The sequence below is a fragment of the Megascapheus bottae genome, chromosome 3 (assembly GCF_031878675.1).
Source record: "Megascapheus bottae isolate mThoBot1 chromosome 3, mThoBot2.hap1, whole genome shotgun sequence".
Classification (NCBI taxonomy): Eukaryota; Metazoa; Chordata; class Mammalia; order Rodentia; family Geomyidae; genus Megascapheus; species Megascapheus bottae.
In genome coordinates this window covers 34901010-34920689 of record NC_143511.1, presented here as the reverse complement: position 1 = coordinate 34920689, position 19680 = coordinate 34901010, and the positions used below count along the sequence as shown (strand labels likewise).

Genomic DNA, 19680 nt, shown 5'->3' with positions numbered 1-19680 from the left:
CAATGCTCAGACCCTGAGCTTAAGCCCAATACTGTCAAAAAAAAAAGTGGAGGGGAAAAAAGAAATAAAATGGAAAAGAGCCAGGCGTCAGTAGCTCATGCCTGTAATCCCAGTTACTCTGAAAGCCTAAGCATAGTGATTCAAAGCTAGCTGGGGCAGAAAAGTCCATGAGACTCTTATCTCCAATTAAGTGTGTGCACATGCGCGTGCATGCACACACACACACACACACACACACACACACACACACACGCTCAGTAGTAGAGCGCTAGCCTTAAGTAAAAAAAGCTCAAGGATAGTGCCCTAAGTTCAAGACCCTGGACTAGCACCAAAAAAACATGAGGGAGAGAGAGGGAGGGAAAGAGAGAGAGAGAGGGAGGGAGGGAGGGGGAGAGAGAGAGGGAGAGAGAAAAAGAGAGAGAGAGAGGAGGAGGAGGAGGAGGAGGAGGAGGAGGAGGAGGAGGAGGAAGAAGAAGAAGAAGAAGAAGAAGAAGAAGAAGAAGAAGAAGAAGAAGAAGAAGAAGAGGAGGAAGGAGAAGAAATAATGAAGGAGGAGGAAGAGAAGAAGTAGAGGAGGAGGAGGAGGAGGAGGAGGGGAGGAGGAGGAGGAGGAGGAGGAGGAGGAGGAAAGAAACAGACATTGGAATATTTTTCCCTGAAGAGTTACTAAGACAGGAAGTAGTATAGACAGAAGAGTTCGTTTTCAGTAGCAATCAGTGATGTGGAAGGATTGCACCCAGCTGTCGATAATGAGGTTGGGAAACATGCTTATACACAGAGAACTGAGGAAAATCAAATAAAAATATTACTGGAGTTGTATAAGGGCCTTGTAAGATAGCTTGATAGAAGGTACATGTGTGGAAAGCAATACCAGCTTCTGCAAAGGCAATGCCAGCTCAACGTGGGGTGGGCAGGGCTGATCCCCCACAGGACTGGGAAGTGCAGACTACTTAGTAATGTCCCCGAGTCAAAACATGAGATCCATACATTATCAGACTTACTGAGAGCCAGCAGATTTGATTATATGGATAACACATATCTTCCTACATTAGTTGGGATCCCATCCAAAAGATAATACATTTAGAATCATTGCTAGCGAGAAGAATGCATTAGAAATTGCTTACGAGGTTGCAGAGATGAGGAAGCTTGAGGGTTCTGCCTGGATGCTGGCTGGGGGTGGCAAAGGAGACTCCCCCAGAAATCCTAGTATGGAAAATCTGAGTAGGGCCACTAGGATGTGACCGTGTGACATTTGTCCCATTGTACTGCAGTTAGAGTGGTACCAGCTGTACCCAAAGGACTGACACCTCTTTAGCAGTCAGGGAACATCACCTGTGTGCTCTTCCTTGTCCCCAGGGATTAGTGCCACAAGATGGTTGAGCTGACGATGGCAGCTTGGCTGGGTGAGCAGGCTGGGTACATCTGGCCTTTTCTGTGCTATGTGGGCAACACGGTGCACCAGTGTGCTGGAACACAGATGGAGGATGGTCTTTCATGCTGGATCCAGAAAGTGACTGGGACTCCCCCTGCCCCAGAAAGAAGGGAAGTGGAGTTGGGTATAGTTGCATAACTGAAGGGACATTCAGCATCTCCCTGTGTCACTTTGTTTGTAACAGAAGTTTTGGTTTCATGATACCTGTGAAAACTCACTTCACAGTCAAGAACAGACATGTCTCTAAGATTAAAGACCAGACAGCTTTCGGGGCCAAGCCTTCACAAGTTCACACACAATGACAAGAGTCTTCAGTAAACAGCTTTAATCATTAAAGACACAGAAGCAAGTATAAGAAAACTCTCACCATTTACACACTGTCAGAAAAGTTTAACGTGGCACCATAAATTTGCATAATTGAGCTGTTTGGCTTTTCTGCTTCTAGTGCCTGATGTCCTGTTGCTGAAGGAGAGAAAACTGAGGGGGAAACACAGGCAGGAAGAGCATGTGGCACTTTAAAAACACTCACAGTCAGTTGTGCTGAGATTAGTGAAGAGGACACGCAGACTTTGCAGAACCCCTGCCCCACATACACACTCAGACTGGCCCTTGTCCTCACTCAGGGTATAAGGTGCAAAGGACTTCAACTGGAGTCACTTTTCCTGGCCTAGGACTGCAGCTGGGGTGACACAACTAGCACTTTAGGTGGGCAGAGCAGTGGGCTGGACTTGTATCTGGGAAATCAGGTGGGGAGTTGGCAACCTTTAGCCCTGCTTCCTGTCCTGGGGAGAAACGAACGTACGAATGTAAAATGAAGTCTTGGAATTTGGTAGGGATGGCCGCTTGGGGCGGAGGAGCCTTCACTCCGCTGTTCTCACAGGACACTTGCTTTGGTTTGCAGCCTCCTCACACCTGATCACCTGTGCCTGCCAGAAACACCCTCCTGTCCTACACTAGCACCTACTTTTCCAAAGGTCCTGGTTACACTCGCAGGCTCGGTTGGGGTTCAGTGTGTCTGTTGCCCAGCCACTCGGAGGAGCCAGTCAGACAATGGCCTGACAGTTGTGCAGTCAAGCCAGAGCAGAACAGCTTGCTGCTTTGGTTAGTGGGCTTTCTGCAGGAGTGGGAGTCCATGGCCAGCAACTAGGATCCACTCAGGATCTGCGCTGGCAGCCGTCTCCTGGTACCTAGAAGGTATCCTTGCTGCAGCTTTCCTGAAAGAACAAGAAGGTGTTTGAAATCTGGGAGAACACATGGACTTTTCCTGCTCAGCCTCATTTCTCCCATAGATGTCTGGGATGTAATGAAGCTGAACATCTCCTTGTATGGGACAACTCAATTGGAGTCTTCAGGAAGGAAGCATTTGGGACAGGTTTTCTCCGAGGACAGGAAGGCCAAGAAGCAGCCATGAGTCCTACCTCTTGGTCCTCCATATTGAGAAGTCTTGACTGAGTCACTGCTGACTTCTGTGGGTTTGGAGCTGGTGACTGACCCCATAAGAGATGGACCCAAGATGCTATTTCTCCTTGTTTTCCATCTGCACCCAGCCAAGAGCCACCAAGAGGGAGTCCCACCTTTGCAGATTTCCTGCTTATCTCCAAGTGGTGGTTTGCAAAGTGACTGTGCATGCCTCTAAACCTGCCTCAGGCATTCCTTGATCACTTGATCCAGGATCCCCCCAGGATGGCATGATTCAAAAACAGAACTGCTCTGCAGGCTGAGAGGAAGCCAGGGGCCCAATGCGGGGCCAGTATAAGGTATCTCTGGGATGGCCAAATACAAACCCATGCTTTCTTCCAGCCCTGCATCAATCGATCGTGCTCTCCGACTACAGCCCGCCAGGTTGCAAGCTCTCTGCTCCATTTTTCCTGTTGGGCTGCCTCTGGAAGACAAGCAAGGCCAAGGTCACAGCTCTGGAGGATTCTGTGGCATTGATGATGCCTGAGGTCCACTGAGGTTGCACAGGATGAGTGAGCCTCGGCTCTGGCCTGCCCCCGTGGCCTGCCTCACTGGGTTGGACCCTGACTAGGTGGAGTGAAAAACAACAACAACAAATTAAAAGAAAAAAGAAAATGCGAGATCACAAAGCTGTCAGAGAAGATCAGGCCACAGGTGAAGTACCGAGCCCCAGAATAAGGGGAGCAAAGCCTCATACAACTGAATGGAAGTGACTGCCAGTCTAATTTGCATACCTAATCCATATACTAAACTGTCACATGGAAAGATACATAGGTTCAAAACATCACTTCCCTGTATCTACCTGGGCTTGAACTCAGGGCCTGGGTACTGTCCCTGAGTTTCTTTTGCTCAAGGATAGCACTCTACCACCTGAGCCACAATGCCACTTCTGGATTTTTTTGGGTAATGTGGTACTGAGGAATTGAACCTAGGGCTTCAAGCATGCTAGGCAAGCACTCTGCTGCTAAGCCACATTCCGAGCCCCATTTCCTGGAACCTTTGCTGAGGTGTGCTAGAAGATACATTCCCACAAAACAGCAAATTGAAGAAAACACATCTGGGAAACCAGGTAATCCACAGGAAAACCATCAGCAGCCTCCAGGTGAAAGGCAAGCCTACAGCAACACCTCACTCCCGGTTCAGCAGCTGGCCTGCAGGTTCCAGGGAGGCCAAGGACACTGCTGTGTTGACAATAGTCAAGTGAACCTGGTGAATGTAATTGTAACCCTCTATACATTACCCCAACAACAAAAAATAAAAATTAAAAAAAAATAATCAAGTCAGTTGTCTAGTTGCAGAATTAAAGCTGGTCGAATTCCTGGTAACTGAGAACTAAGCAAGTAGAAATAAGCTTAGTGAGAAACCATGTGGGTAACAGCACAAGTAAGCAAATCCAACTAGGCCAAAGGGCTCAGATGTCCTAGTAACATTAACACACATTCCTGTCTTGGAAGGTGAGAGACTGGCAGTAAGTTGCTATGCATGCGAGTGGTGGTGTGTGATATGGATTTATACATGAGTATATAGGCAGCAATGCGTGCATGCAAGGTTGAGGTACATGTCTGGTATGTGTGTATATGTGGAGTATGTACAGGAACATATGTGAGTATCTTCTGCAGGCATGTAATGTAAGTATGCAAGTATAGGCTTTGCATATAATTGTGTTTATATACACAGGTATGCACCAGGCAAAGACATGTAAGTGCCATGTGTGTACATATATGCATGCATCGTGTGGTATGTGTAGGTTGTATGTGGTATACATGCAAGGATGGTTGTTTTTGGCATATGCAACACTGTGGCATGCATACAAGTACTCATGCAGTGTGTATCAGCATATGGGACATATGCATAAATCTGTGTGCCTTATCTGCATAATGTGTGCTTTATCTGCATGTATGTGGTATACGTGCAAGTATGCACACAAGCATTGTATGCAGGCATTTGTATGTACAAGTGTGCATTTTGTGTGGCATATGCATGTTTGCAAACATTGCATGTAGAGGTTGACGTAGTGTCTATGTAGGCAGATATTGGTTTGGCACATGCCTGCGTATTTACACACAAGATATGCATATGTGTAAAGCCATGTGCATGGCATGTCTGGGTATGCCGCACACACTGGGGGTGCAGAATGAAAATAAATGTTCCTATTTCTTGATAGAAAGTCAGTAGGTTAATCTCAGATCTGAAGTGCTCCATGTAAGCATACTTTTAGAGAAGCACGAAAACTCTCCTCCTGCAGGCTTGCAGGAGTGTGGCCATCACTTACCACGTCTTAGCACAGACACTTGCACTCGGGAGGACTGGTTCCCGGCCGAGGAGAGGACAGAGCAGCGGTACTCAGTACTCTCCTGGATGCTGTCCCGCAGCCAGCTGAGCAGCTGGGTCCTGCCATCGGGCAGGACATGGGCCTGCACGGGCACACATGTGTCCAGGACACGTCTGTTCTTCTCCCAGGTGAGGTGGATGTTTCCAGGACCTGCAGGCACATGGACCATCTCCATCCACGATCTTAAGGTGAAGACTCAGAGGAACTGCCTGGCAGGGGAAGGGCCCTCCCTGGATGAAGGGTTCTACCTCAGCTGGTATACAAGTGACATGGAGCCATTTCCAGTGCAACCCCTGGGCTTTGTCTGGAGGACCTCCACCCAACAGAGAGTAGGTAAGGGCTAAAGATTCCTGGGACCTTCACTTCCTCCTGACTTCTTGCCCTCGAACCTCATGTCTCCAGTCAAAGCATGCCATATATACACATTATAGTCCCAGTCTACAGAATTTCTATCTATATCTGAATGTGTACCTACACATATATGTGTACGTATTTATCTTCATGTCCATCAACTGGAGAGTATAGTCTTCCCTCAGTGTCTGTAATGATTAGCTCTAAGACACTAAAATCTACAAGTACTCAAAATGATATAGTATGTAATCTACATATATCCACTGTATACTCTAACACTAATACTATAAAATAGTTGATATACTACACTGCTTAGGGATAGTTATAAGAAAAATGTTTTAACACATTCAGTACCAACCACGTCAATTTTTCTGTTTTTCTGAGTATCTCTGATCCCTGGTTGACTGATCCATGGGTGTGAAAATGCTGATATCAGAGACTGGCAAGTGTTCTCTTCTTTGGAACTGCTTGATGTCTTCATGATACCATGTTTTCTTAGCCATTCCCCAGCTGATGGGCAGTTAGTTTCTTAAAGTGAAACTCTGGCAGTATCAAAAACTCAAAGAATGAGTTTTTGTAACATCAAATGCAAATATCATTTCTAGAAGAAGCTTAATCTCTTTTTTTCCATCCACCAGCTCCTACAATGGTGAGGACAGGAAACTCTGGAAAGTTCTCATGACCAAACCATTGGACAAAGACTCTTGGTAGATCAAGTTGGAAATGTACACTTTTGGGTGTGGACAGGAATAACCTAGAAAATACTAGCTGCAAATTCTAGTGTAATGAGGATGATCTTAAACACAGGGCATATTGGTCAAATAATGGGCATCACTACTAGACTTTTTAAAGTACTTACATTGCATTCCTTCTTTTTAAGCTATCCAACTCCTTTTGAATGCAGAGGAGATTGAAGAGAGAGGGAAATGAGTTAAAACCAATCTGTATGCTGGTCACCAGTGGCACAAGCCTGTAATCCTAGCTACTCGAGACTGAGATCTGAGGATGATAGTTCAAAGCCAGCCCAGACAGAAAAGTCTGTAAGACTCTAATCTCTAATTAATCATTAAAAACAAAACAAAAAATGGAAATGGAGCTGTGGCTCAAATGGTGAAGAAATCTAGCCTTTGAGCAAAAAAAAAAAAAAATGTTCAGGGACAGTACCCAGACCCCAAGTTCAAGTTCCAGGATTGGGTACAAAACAAAAACCTTTCTTCAGGTCTATCACCATCTGACCGTCTGTGCTGTGTCATCAGTGGACACCCACAGTGGCTACCAATCCAAATCTACCACCTCTTTGCTGCGCATGGCCTGTGTCCTGAGCTTAGTGGGTTTCATTCTCCCATCTCCCCATTAGGGCCCTGCTGGACAGATCCAATGTTGCTAGAAGGATGTCCCAGCAAGGGAGCTGCCCACAGTCTCCTCATCTGGCAGTGGGATGTTGGGCAGGTGGTACTGTGACAGAGTAACCACTCACCTGAACCTCTCCTGGCTCTCCTGGCACCAAGGGCCTAGCCCTCAAAGGAAGCCCACTGTCTTCTAGCTAGGAATGTCAATCCCAAGGTCAGTCCTACTTGGTCTGCAGTCCTCCCATGCTCAAGGCTGGGGCTCTTTGCTTCTGGAAAGTGTCTGCTCTCAGCTATGAGGAAAGCTCGTAAAGCGCCTGTAGGCTTGGGGTTCTCATCTATCTATGTTCATCCTGACCATTTCACTCAGGCCTGCTCAGAGACGCTCAGGGCAGGGCCATGTTAAGAGCCTTATTTACTAGAAATGTGCTTATATTGTAGCCTCAGATCGCATGTGATACCCCAGAAGCCATGTCATGCTCTGGGTTCTGGGCAGGATGAGCTGTTACCTCAAACTTTATCTTATTTTGTTCTTCTCACACTGGGTGGGGCTGATGTAAGTATAGAACTAAACCCTATTTCTATGCAGCTGCAATGGCTACCTTGAAGGGACTGGCACCATGTCTAAGTGTGTCATTTCCCTCTCCACGACCTAACAGTAGAGCAAGGCTTTACTGCAGTAAAGTGGATCTGAAGTTCCCTTCCTCAAGATGTCCCCAAAACATTCACATGGCCAAGACTGCACTCCACGGCTCTCGTCCTTCCTGTGTCAGGGAAGATGTGCACAGGAGGCAGGCAGTGAGCTGCACTGTGGCCAGCCCTCAGGCTGGTCTCCAATGTTTTGAGCAGAGGCCTGAGGAATGGTAGTCCCTCACTCTGCCCACCCTGCCTTGCACTAGGCCACAAGGGGGGTTAGGAACAATGGTAAGACCTGCCCTTCCAATGGCCAAGCTGGGGTTGACCCTGAAGTCACAAGATGATCCATGCCCTGGGTTCCGTAAACTGTTGACCTACACTGCTCACCTACCTGCACTGCACGCCACAGCAACCAACTCACACAGAACACAGCACTCCCCTCCAGGTGGACTCGAGGGGAGAAGAGGCTGGCAGACCAGCTGATGACTGACCAACCTTCTCTAGAGGTGGATACTCCCACAATAAAGGTTACCAGCAGAGCCACGGAGGCAGGAAGCAGTCAGGGAAGTGAAGATTCGGTCTTATTGGAGAAATGGGAGCAACCTTCCATGTCAAGGTTGGAAAACTGGCTTTTGTACTTAATCTGGCTCAGGATGGCTTCTGTCCGCCTCTGCTCACCATCACACATCATCCATGACCACATTACAGCACGATGGCTGAGCTGAGTAGCTGTGATGGGGGAGTCTTGGTTGGAGTCTCTGACTACAAAATTCCAGGCCATACCTGGACCTTTGTGGTTGATCTCTGCGTTCTATAGGAAGAGCTTTGTGATGGCTGTTTACACTTCATCTCTGGAAAAATTGCTGTGAAGTAAGAAACAACTTGGCCCCAGAAGTACAGCCCTGAAGGCAGAAGGAACTAGAAGACGGAGTGGACACAGAAAGGCCCTCCTCATGTGCCAATGTGATTTCAGTGGTGGCCAATGGGGAGACAGTGACAGACAGGGTGAGACTCACCTACAGCCTGGCAGAAGAGATGGAAGGTTCCCAGCGCCTGCACCTGCTGTGCTTGGTCACCCAGGAAGGGTGGCAGCAAGGCGAGCTGTGTGCTGCTGTGAGGCCCTGGGCCCAAGGCTGGCCAGGGGCTGCGGGGAGAAGACGAGTTGGGGCCCAAACAGGACAGGGATGAGGAACCAGGAGGAGGAAAGGGCTTAGGAGATGAGGCTGCGAGACAGAGGACAGAAAAGAAAAGGGCACTAAGGAAGAAGGTAGGCAGGAACAGATCTCATGCTGGGGAATGCAAAAACAGGCAACAGACAGGTAGATGAGGAAAAGGAAGTGCCCAGGATTATCCCCCTGGGAACCACCACACAAGTAACTAAGTAACAGCCTGCCCAAATCAATGATAAGGCTTCTCATTTATTTGGGTACTTTCCAAATATATACAATTCAAAGTAGAAAAATAAAAAGAAAGTAAATCTTATTTAAAAAAAAAACCACAGATGTTGCCACCAAAATGACCAAATCACATCATGCTGCAGATGAAGCTGTCACACAGACACACAGAAACCGGTTTATTGCTCTTTGCCATGGAATAAATGTCTCCTCGTAATGGGTGTTTACAGACTGGGGATATGGAGTGCAAGATGAGTGTGAAAATCGTACCGCCCGTTTACATCTTTAGTGACAGTCGTAGAAGCCATCTGGAATGGAATGGTTGCTGCGTGCCCACAGCTGGTAGCCCCATCTAGCTGGCCCACTTCTCTTCCAGGAAGACAGCTCTGTGAAACTGAGCCACAGGGGTTGCCCAAGGAAAATGGGTATGACATGAGACAGGAGGTATTCAAACCACCAACATCATCTTCCCAAAGATGCTGACTGTGCGGACAGGAGGTTGTGACCAGCGGGATTGCCATGAACTTGTAAAACACTTCTCATGTCACAGCCCAATCATTACCCAAAACCTGCCTTGTGGATATGGGGCAATGTTCTTCAAGAGAGACCAAAAGGAAAAACAAAAAACAAAAAGAGAAAGAAGGAAAGTCTAAAATGATGCTTCCCTCAATGAATAAACATCAAAATGTGAGTGTGTTCAACAGGTGGTCTTAGGTCCACATTTCCCAAAAGCAGAAAGAATGCCTTCAGCAAAAAGAGTCTATCCCTGAGAACCTTAAGCAACATAAGCCACATTGCATATCATATAATAAAACATAGAAGATGCACATCTTCTAAATATTAAACATCTGGCTTCTGTAATTGTAAAAAAAAAAAAAAAGACCAAAGTTATCAACATAATCAAGGCAAAAATACTAAAAAATAATTAAATGGAAGAAAAGAATAGTGCCAATCTGGACAACAGGCAAATAAGTTACCAATCTGATAAACTAAAATGTCATTTCCAATCTGGAATTAAATTATCTTTTAGTAGCTGCTACGAGAAGGGGAAGCAGAAGGAGTCCTCTTCCCAGCCAGTGGAAGTCACCATCTCTCCCTCAGGACAAAAAAAAAAAAAAAAGGTGAGGGGGGGAGGGAAACAAAAGTAACTCCATGCCACTACCCACAAACGTCTTAAAGTACTCCAACAACCGCGGAACTTGAGACTGGGATGCAATGCTTGTCATTTTCCAAACGGACAAAAAGAAACAAGTCACAGCTTCAACTCAAGAGAAAAGACAAAGGGGTAAGGTTTGCTGCACAATCTTGAGACTCGGCTACTGCACTGGTTAAACACTAAGCTCTCCACATACAGACTGAAAAGACATAGGCAGGAATACACAATGGGGCCTCAGTCTCCATCAGCATCCGAGTCAGCAAACTTCAGTTCACACTTGACATCGAACGGCTTTTCCCTGGCGGAGAGATCGTCGATCCTCTGTGAGTCCTCTCGGTCTGTGGGGACTTTGCTGGTGATGGTGTCCTGCTCTGTCTCATAGCCCGTGTCCAGAGCTGGCTTGGGATGCTCTCCATTCTGCTGGGAGAAGCTTCCAGGCTCTACCAATGTCTCCTTTACACTCTGCTCCAGGTCAGAAAAATCTGACTTGGGCTTCTTCTTCCCCAGCAACAGGGCTGAACGGAATTTCAAGCACTGTCCAGGCAGGTAGCCCTTGTAACAGTTATAGACCAAGAGGCAGAGGAAGAGGATGAAGATGAAGAGGAAGAGAGACATGAGAAGGCGGTTGTCACTTGACTTGAGATACACGGTCTTGGCGGAGTGAAGCTGGGGGACCTTGTTGATAACCTTTGGTTCACAGGAAGTGCTGGTGGGCGGGGGCTTGGGAGGGGGGGTGATAGCAATTGTGGTGGTGGCCTGGATGACTGGAGTCGAAGCAGACGACTCTAGGGAAGAGGCTGCTGATATCCTGGGGATTATTCTTCGACCTTCTGTCTGAGAAGCCGACAAAGTAGTGGTCACTGGGGACCGCGGGAGTATTTTTACCTCCAGGACATGCTTGGTGAGCAGCTGGGAGATTGTCTTGTTCCTGACCCTTTCCTCTGACAGGCACTGGTACACCCCACTGTCTCCCTCAGACAGGTTGAAGATGAGCAGGTTTTTCCTGCCCACAAGACCATACTTAGGGCTCTCAGCCTTCAACACACCATTCTGGAACTTCCACACCACTTGGGCCAGGTTGGACTTTTGGGAGCATTTGAGTTCAGCTGTACCACCATGCTTGAAAAAATGCTGCCGGAAACTTTCTTTACTTTTATCTGGAACATCAAGATAAATGTGCACAGCATCAACAACCCTCACCCGCTTTCAAATATGGGTCAATACCTACAGACGACACAAGAGTCTCATCCACTGGAGCAAGATGGACCTTCAGGCCAACCGAAAAGATAAAGACATGCGTGAACAAAGCAAGATGAATCCTGGCTAGCAGGCCTCTGGGGAGGAGGGCTCTGTGCAGTGGAAATCCCACTCTCACCCCAAGTCCCAGGAGAAAATTCATCAGTCTGGTGACAGTGAGCAATGGTCAGTTAAATGTCTGGGTGACAGTTAAGTGTCTGAATTAGATATCAAGTGATTCTGCAAGCAGTTGGGTAGGCCTGAAGTTGTGTTGGCCTTACATTTCTTTCCTACTTCTCCTAACCTAGAGGCTGCTGTCTGCTTAGAGGAGGGACAGGTCCAGGGCATCTTAGCCCAAATTCTACCCCTGGATTTCACTTCATTACTAACTCCAAATGGTCAGCCACAGAAAATAGGATCCTGATGGGAAAGGAACACTAGTCAAACTACTTTCGGGCTACACGTCTCTCGCCCGAGGTGTCTGGAACCAGAAGTAATTTTAGATCATGCGTCTGTTCGGATTTTGAAATATATGCATGTGTGAAATGAGATACAGATTGGGGAGGAGATCTAAAACCTAAACATGGGATTCATTTGTATTTCAAGTGCATCTTAGACATAGAACCTGTAAATTAAATAATATTTAAAATGAGTTTGTGCATGAAATGTGAGTTTCATGGTGTGAAATTTTCTACTTGTGGGGTCACACTGGCACTCAAAAAGTTTCATTCTTGTGAATACTGCTCAGCCTGTACTCAGGGACTACTGCCTCTCATTCTTAACAGGTGACTATTTTGGTTAAGAAGCTCCAACTAAGCGGAACAGAAAAGTGAAAAGTTGGAGTCAGAGAGTGATTTCTACTATACCCTACGCAAGTACAAATATTTCTTCTGTAATCAAAGGGACAAAGAAGGTTACAAATCAAGCACATGACACATGACCTCTATCAAAGAGCAGAAAGAAAAGTACACACACACACGCACACACACACACACACACAGATGCCACAGAACTGAAGCACTGGAAATGGTTGGACAGCCAAGCTGTTTCTGAGGGGATGGTACGATAGGGAGCACTTACCTGGGCATGAGGACACATCACCACTCATCTCCTGAATCCAAGGCCTGAAAGGGAAAGGGCTCTCATAAGTCATTGCACGCTCATGGGGGGAGTGGAGTCCACACTGTCCTGTCCATACCTGCTGGGGCTCTGGGCCTCATGAATATCCACACAGGCATATGTGGATGGGCTCCAGGCACAGTATGGATCCCGCGCCAGCACACAGTCCTCACAGCTGCTGTGCTTCCTGCAGAAGGCCAGAGGGACCTGGACCACTCCTGAGTTGGAGCTGGCGTAGACAAACTTCCTGCCCTGTGTGTGGAAGGCAGAGACAGGCATTAGGCAGACATCACCAACAGCATGAGCTCCAGGCCTCTGTGACGACTGCCAAATATGACACTTGATGAAGGGGTAAATGAACACCCCCGCCAAAGGATGAAAACTGGGATGACATCAGACAGAAGACAGAGCCTGGGCCCTGCACAATGTGTCTGTGACTCTATATTGCAAGTAAGTCTGCTATCAATCACTGCTCTTGTGCAAACCATCTCAAAACCAAGTCTCAAGAAGGAAAAGAAGAAGGGGTCTGGCCAGCAGTACAAAGGGTTAGGAGCATACTGAGCTGTAGCCACTGCTTGAGCTTCTGGCTCTTCATGGTTTCTGGCCTTACCCAGCCCTTTTGTTTCTGGTGGTACATGTGCATACAGCCCTGCAGGCTGGGGGACTACATGGACAGCACTGAACTGCCCAACTACAGATCCTTTCCATCCACACCAACCAAAACAAAACAAAACAAAAAACAGGATGGTTAGTTTAACATGTGCTATGCCATGAATGGACCTCAGAGACACTGCAGTAAGTGGAATGAGCCAGGCGTGAGAGAGGAGCGGTGCTACTTAAAGGAGCTGATTAGACTAATAAAACGCAGAGAGACAGAAGGAAGACCATGAGAGGCCAAGGGCAGGGGAACAAGATGGAGAAAATGTGGATAGAATTCTAGTCCAGAAAAAGTGACAAGCTCTGGAGATGGAAGGTGGGGATAGCTGCAGCGCAAGGTGCAAGGTTGTTGAATTGTATACCTAAAAAATAGATGGGATGGGGGCTGTACTAGTGGCTCATGTCCGTAATCCTTACTACTCAGAGGCTGAGATCTGAGGACCACAGTTTGAAGCCAGCCAAGTATGAGACAGCACATGAGATTCTTATTTCCAATTAACCAGCAATAAGGCTGGAAGTGGAGCTGTGACTAAAGTGGTAGAGTACCAGCCCTGGATAAAATAGCTCAGGAACAGTGCCCAGGCCCTAGTTCAAGCCCTAGTACCACTACAAATAAATAAATAAATAAATAAATAGCAGAACAGAACAAATAATTGACAGGTAGGATGGTACATTTCAAGTCTATTTTTCCTTTGATAAGAATGGAACCTGGGACATTGGATATGCCAGGCAAGTGATATGTCAGGGAACTATACTCCTATCTACAAGTATATTTACCATTATTAACACCAAACCCTGCCATGCTAATCAGAGGTGAGAGAGCCTGCCACCATCCCAGCTGTGGGACAGGAGAGCTATGCTACTAGAGGACAGCCAATAGAATGCTGCCTTTCTACTGGTTCTTCTATGGGCAAAGGAAGGAGCCCACCCAGACAGGCTGAAATAGCTGCGCGCTGTAGCCAGAGCAACACGACCATGCATCCAAATCCACCAAGGCTAACCAACTTATGGGAAAGGCATGGAACCCAAAGGGCCTATGCAATCTTTCTTACCTGCCCTGAGCAACCAACTCACAACCCCAATAGCAGAGGCTCAAGGACCCCAGCAGGCAGGGGCTTTCAGGGCACATAGGTGTTAATCCTTGAACACTGCCTGGGGAGGGTTCCACATACAGGCTGTTACAGTTTGGTGCTATGCTGGGGATGCTTCCCAGACAGAGAACTTCCTATCTCTGAGGGAGAGCTCATGGGGGCGGATCCTGCTGGCTCATCAATTTGCCTATCTCCACAGGAGCCTCTGCAGGGTCTCCTTCTCAATAGAAACTCATACCAGGCTCCCAGTTTCCTCCCAGAGAACACTGTACGCTAGGTCCCGGTTCCTTCCAAACACACTGAACACTACAGGGGCCTAACTAGGTGCTTGTACAAGTCTGGAGAAAGCAAACGTGCAACTGGGGAGCTCCAGATGTTACTAGGGAAAGGTGAGAGCTGGCTCACACAGACACTTCCAAGTCTTTGGTCCCTTTGCTCTCTGGAGACAAAAGGGAAAACAAACCCAGATGTTCAGTATCTGGAAGATCACAGACCAACTGGGAGATGTCCTTTTCAGAACTAGTAAGCAAACGCACTTTTTTCATGTCTCGAGAAGACCAAGCAATGAATCTGAAGATCATCCAGACTTCTCACTTTGTGGACACAGCTGGGGAAGAGGGCGGGAAACTTGGAAGGATGTTTGCAAACATGCAACTGCTGAGCGGCCGGCTCTATCCTATCTGCATGGAAGATGATGGCGGTGCCTGTGTCATGTGGGCAGAGGCCCTAGGTACTCTGGGTCTTTGGCAGGCAAAAAGTCAGAATGACAGTATTCTACAGGCAGTCAAGGCTCCAGCCTCCAGAATGTACATTTGCTTCCCTTGGTTAGGAAGCGTGACATTGACATAGGTGAGAACTACAGAGTGATTTACCATTTCTCTTACAAGTTTCTACACTGAGGAGTCTCTGTACAAGGTGACATCCACCTGCAAGTCTGCAAATCTTGAAGGTTCAGTACACAAGAACATGTTTGGATGGGGCAGGGCCTGTCTCAACTTGGCATCTGCCATCTACTCTGAGGACTCAGTGAAGTTCTGACCATCACCCCCCACCCCCCATCTCTGTCTACCTCCTTGTGATGTTTGTAAAACAGCTTTCTATATGGATCCAAAGGCCAGCTCACCTGCGCAGCCTCACTCAGGCCAGTCAGGTTACAACACAGACCTGCAAAGCCACGAAGCAAAGGGTGGGGCCACCAGCCCTACTACCTTGGCCACTTTACCTGCTTTGAAGACAGTAGTAGGGTTTGGACTGACTCAGAGTTCTGGAAAAGTCGCGTCTCCTCAATAATGTGCACCTCATTCTCAAGGCTGACAGCCTTGTGGAGGGTTCCCCAATCTGCAAGATCAAATCCCCAAGTCAGTGAGGAAGCCCCAGAGGGACACACCCAGGCCACCAAATCAAGGTCATCAAGGTCATTCAGAGGCAAATGCTTCCCCTTCTGCACTCCCAAGTTAACTCTCTCAATGAAATGCTTAGACTAAGAGGACAGCGTTGCTGAAGACATGAAAAATAACTGGGTGCCAGGGGTTCACTCTGATAGTCCTAGTTACTGGGAGGTTGAGATCAGGAGGATAATGGTTTGAGAAAAAAGGTTGGCAGATTCCTTTCTCAGTCCATATCTGGATAAAATGGAGTGTGTGGATCATGCTAAGCTATGTGGGAGGTGGAGAATGTCAGTCTAGTCCAACTCCAGCAAAAAGTCTGCGAGTCCATCCCCAAAGAACAAAGCTGGATGTGGTAGTGCACCCCTGTTATTCAGGCTGTATGGAAAGCCTGAAGCAGGCACAGATGGTGACTGAGCTGCATGTCCCAGCAAGAAAGAATACATTATCCTAAACACAAAGTGAAACACAGGACTGGAGGTGTGGCTCCACAATAGATTCTATTCTAACGAGCATGTGGCTGTGAGTTCAAACACTACTACTCTCCCTCTGCCCCCACCAAAACAACAACAACAACAACAAAAACATTTACAAAGTATTCTTACTTTCTCATGAAATAAAAGGCCCTGTTGAATCAAACACTCCTCACTAATCAAGTTAACATCAAGATTGTGGAAGGCTGATTTTCTACCTCAGGCTGCTCCTGGGTTCCACTGGCTCTGCAGAGATTCATCCCGACAGGGCTGCAGGCAGGTGAGGGCAAGGCCGTACGTCAGCTGGCAAGCTCCGGGGCTTCAGAGCCTTGCCAGCTGCCAAGGCTAAAGGCCATGGTCCAGAAATACTGGTTCTAGAGTGTACGGATGAGGAGGCATGCCTCCAACAGGTCAAGACCTGTCTCAGTGTTGGTCCTTCCAGGTTGCAGCGACAGGCCAATCGGCACTGAGGAAGTGCCAGGCTGATCAGAGCTCATAACTACCACTGACAGGACTCAACCAGGTTTCTCACAACAAGAACTTCTTTGCAATAGCCCAGTTCAGACATGGACCAGAACTGGTAATCTTTCATAAGCTTTCCAGTTGGCTAATGGACATAGAGACCTAAAAGTCCAGGTGTTGTAATGGCTCAAAAATCATTTCAGGGGCCGGGAGTTTGGCCTAGTGGTAGAGTGCCTGCCTAGCATGCACGAAGACCTGGGTTCGATTCCTCAGTACCACATACATAGAAAAAAGCTGGAAGTGGTGCTGAGGCTCAAGTGGTAGAGCAAGTCCAAGGACAGTGCTCAGGCCCTGAGCTCAAGCCCAGGACTGGCAAAAAAAAAAAAAAATCATTTCATACTATCACCAACCTCTTGTCACCCCAAGAGATGAACCTTGTTGGGAGCCGAGTAACGCCATGTCTAATAACTTTCTGCTGAGACCTGTAGCAGGGGTAAACACGTGGACCTCTTTGTCCTGCCCACCAGTTGTGCTGATGGGCTACGGCACCGAATATAAGGAGGAGGGATTTGGGGAATAGAGAGAGAGATTTTCCTGCCTTGATGAAGCTGCATGGCGTCTCTGTTCGTGCTCCGGGGTAAGAAGGCTGAGTACAGGAGGACAGTGGACTCTGTCCTCTCGTGGCTCGTCCTGGTCGGGGCGTGTTCTTCCCCATCCCTCCTACTAGTCGAGAGGGACCAGGGACGAAGGACCCCGACAGAACATATCTACCACGAACCATTTTAAGTGGACTTCTCTTTTGTTATCTAAGGACACAGATGTGCTGTAAGGTGAAGCCCTCAGAACCCACCTGTGCTGAGAAACATGACATCATAGATGGTTCCATCCAGAGCCTGGGTCGTATCCACCACAATCTGGGTGTAGTTCACATCTTTTTTGACTAATCTGGGCCTGTTGTCTATCGGAGTTACTGAGTCATCCATCAAAGGGTGGTCTTTGACAAACTGCAGTGTTTTGTCTGGTAAATTCAAAGAGCTGGTGTAGTTGGCTGCACGTGCCTCGCTGTTGATGCACTGTGAAGGCAAAAGTTTTCCTGGTGAACATGCCTGTCCATCACCAATGAAGGAAAGCACTGAGAATCACACACTGAATGTCTCCAAAGAAGACTGATAGGGGATACCTGAGGGGGCTCTTCCTAGAACTCAGAGAATACAGTTTTAAAGCATATCCATTGGGTAAAACTGTGCTTTGGATGCATAATGAGAGTAGGAATTAACCATCGAAGATAGACTGCTAAGCCATGAAATTGAAAAATACTCATCCTTTGGTAGCTTTCCCATAATCAGACAAGTACAGAACGCACTGCTGAACAACTAAATAGCATTAAAAATAAAGTCAAGAACGCTTTGAGTGCCAATCTTCTGATGTACATTAACCAAAACTCATAAGCACCACAGAACCTGAGCCCACTACATACAGAAGAATAATGACGCGTGTGTCAGACACTCACAGAAAAATCTAGTCCTGGAGGGGAACCAGGGCGTCATCCATCCAGAAGAGCCACAGAGATGCCCTCTTACCATGTGGGAAATAAGGATTGGGTAAATGACTAGACTGTTTTACCTAAAACTGACTACTTTTTGTCGGGGACAGAATAGCTCATGACAGTGCAGAAGACTTTGTGGAGAAATTGTTTCTCTCTCAGCAGGAAACTAAGATGACACAGTCCCTAAATGTATTATGCAATGTTACTTTCGCAAAACAGCCTGCCAGTAGCACAACTTATGTAAGGAAAGTCTCGTGAGATCCATTACTCAACACACAGAAGCAAACAGAGAAGGACTGAGAGCCGTGCTCCTCAGCAATCAGGGTTAGCAGCTACCTGGCTGGGTGGAGACTCCTGTGACCAGGTGACCCACAGCAAGATCTGGCACCTTTGTCTTTGTCAAGTTTCATCTTGTGGGACCGAACCCGTGGATGATAAGAACAGCCCTTCCTTTCAAGCCACCATGCTACTTACCGCTCCAGGTCGTGGATTGGGCACCGGCCCATTGTATCGCACCCATTTCGTGTGGGACTGCTCCACTGTGGTGCTCTGCATGTACTTGCCACGGGAGAAGACTGCCTCCACCGTGGACAGTGTGTAGGCACAGACTGCTGACAGGCCTACGTTGTTCCTGCAAAAGAGAGGCCATGAGCTTGCACAACGCAGTAGGCCACCAGAGAAGGCACACACCGTACCTTCCAGAGGCACTTACAGCTGTGGGGTGAAGAGTGCATAGAACATAGGCTCCTTGAGGTCTGGGGACCGCAGCACAAAGACATCTTGCAATATGTTGAATATCAGGCCTATGTCTGGCCGGGAGCAGATCAGCTTGGCCTTCAGGAAAGAGGTCCACTTCCTCTGCAAGGTCCTCAGCCCACCTTGGTCCCCCTGGAACAATGAGTAGGGGCTATAACAGGGGAGCCTAGATGATCCATAAGCAGGTAGTCTGCATACTGGGTGAATTATCCACCCTTACTAGCTCATAGCCAGGCCCCTTACAGGGACATCTGTAGCAAGAAGGGGTCCTAAGTCAGGGAAAGTAACGTTTCCAGCCCTGCTCCCAGACAGCAGAGGCTCAGGATGGGCGGGGCAGGCCTCACCTTGCACACTCTGGCAATACGAGGGACCATTAACTTGAAAACAAACTCATACTCCACGGATACTTCGGTAAAGAAGAAGTAGATCTTGTCATCGTCACCCTCGGGGCCATCTGGGCTATTTCGAATCACATCCGCAAAGACAAAGCTAGGCTCTGCAGAGAGATGACACAAAATTGGCACTGCACACGTAGTTGTGTCGCTGCCTGCTCCTCATGGTATCACAGGCAACTCAGTGCAGCCGTGGGGCTGGGGGTTCCCTGTAAGGATATCTGCAATATGTGTGCCACATCTCAAACAACCCCAGAGTCAGGAATGGTGATGCTACTGAGCCTGGCTGTGCTTATCTCATCCTTCTCAGCCTCAGAGGCCCAGGAGAGGCCACGCACGGTATCTTTTGACTCCCACCCCAGATGGTTAATGGAGCCTCTTTGGCAGGCAGCCAGAGCACCCGGTGCTTTAACAAGTGATTCCAAACAATTGGAAGCAGGTGTGCTAAGACGGAGAAG

General features: G+C 47.7%; 1 protein-coding gene across 4 annotated transcripts in view; it reads right to left on the bottom strand.

Moving 5' to 3' along the window:
- Positions 1–1757: 1757 nt before the first annotated feature.
- Positions 1758–19680, bottom strand: part of LOC150065284 (semaphorin-4D) — a 91103-nt gene continuing 73180 nt past the window's right edge. For 2 of the 4 annotated variants that reach the window (XM_090329865.1, XM_090329866.1), the window contains exons 10-17: positions 19175–19326; positions 18787–18962; positions 18549–18705; positions 17379–17601; positions 15431–15546; positions 12540–12712; positions 12422–12465; positions 8954–11262 (exon numbers count right to left, since the gene is read on the bottom strand). In XM_090329865.1, coding sequence (XP_090185991.1) covers positions 10340–11262; positions 12422–12465; positions 12540–12712; positions 15431–15546; positions 17379–17601; positions 18549–18705; positions 18787–18962; positions 19175–19326 — 1964 coding nt within the window. In that variant the 3' untranslated portion in view covers positions 8954–10339. Of the gene's footprint in view, positions 2647–3216; positions 3315–5162; positions 5373–8571; positions 8779–8953; positions 11263–12421; positions 12466–12539; positions 12713–15430; positions 15547–17378; positions 17602–18548; positions 18706–18786; positions 18963–19174; positions 19327–19680 lie in introns of those variants that run through there. The other 2 variants (XM_090329867.1, XR_016534937.1) reach the window with 2 other exon arrangements.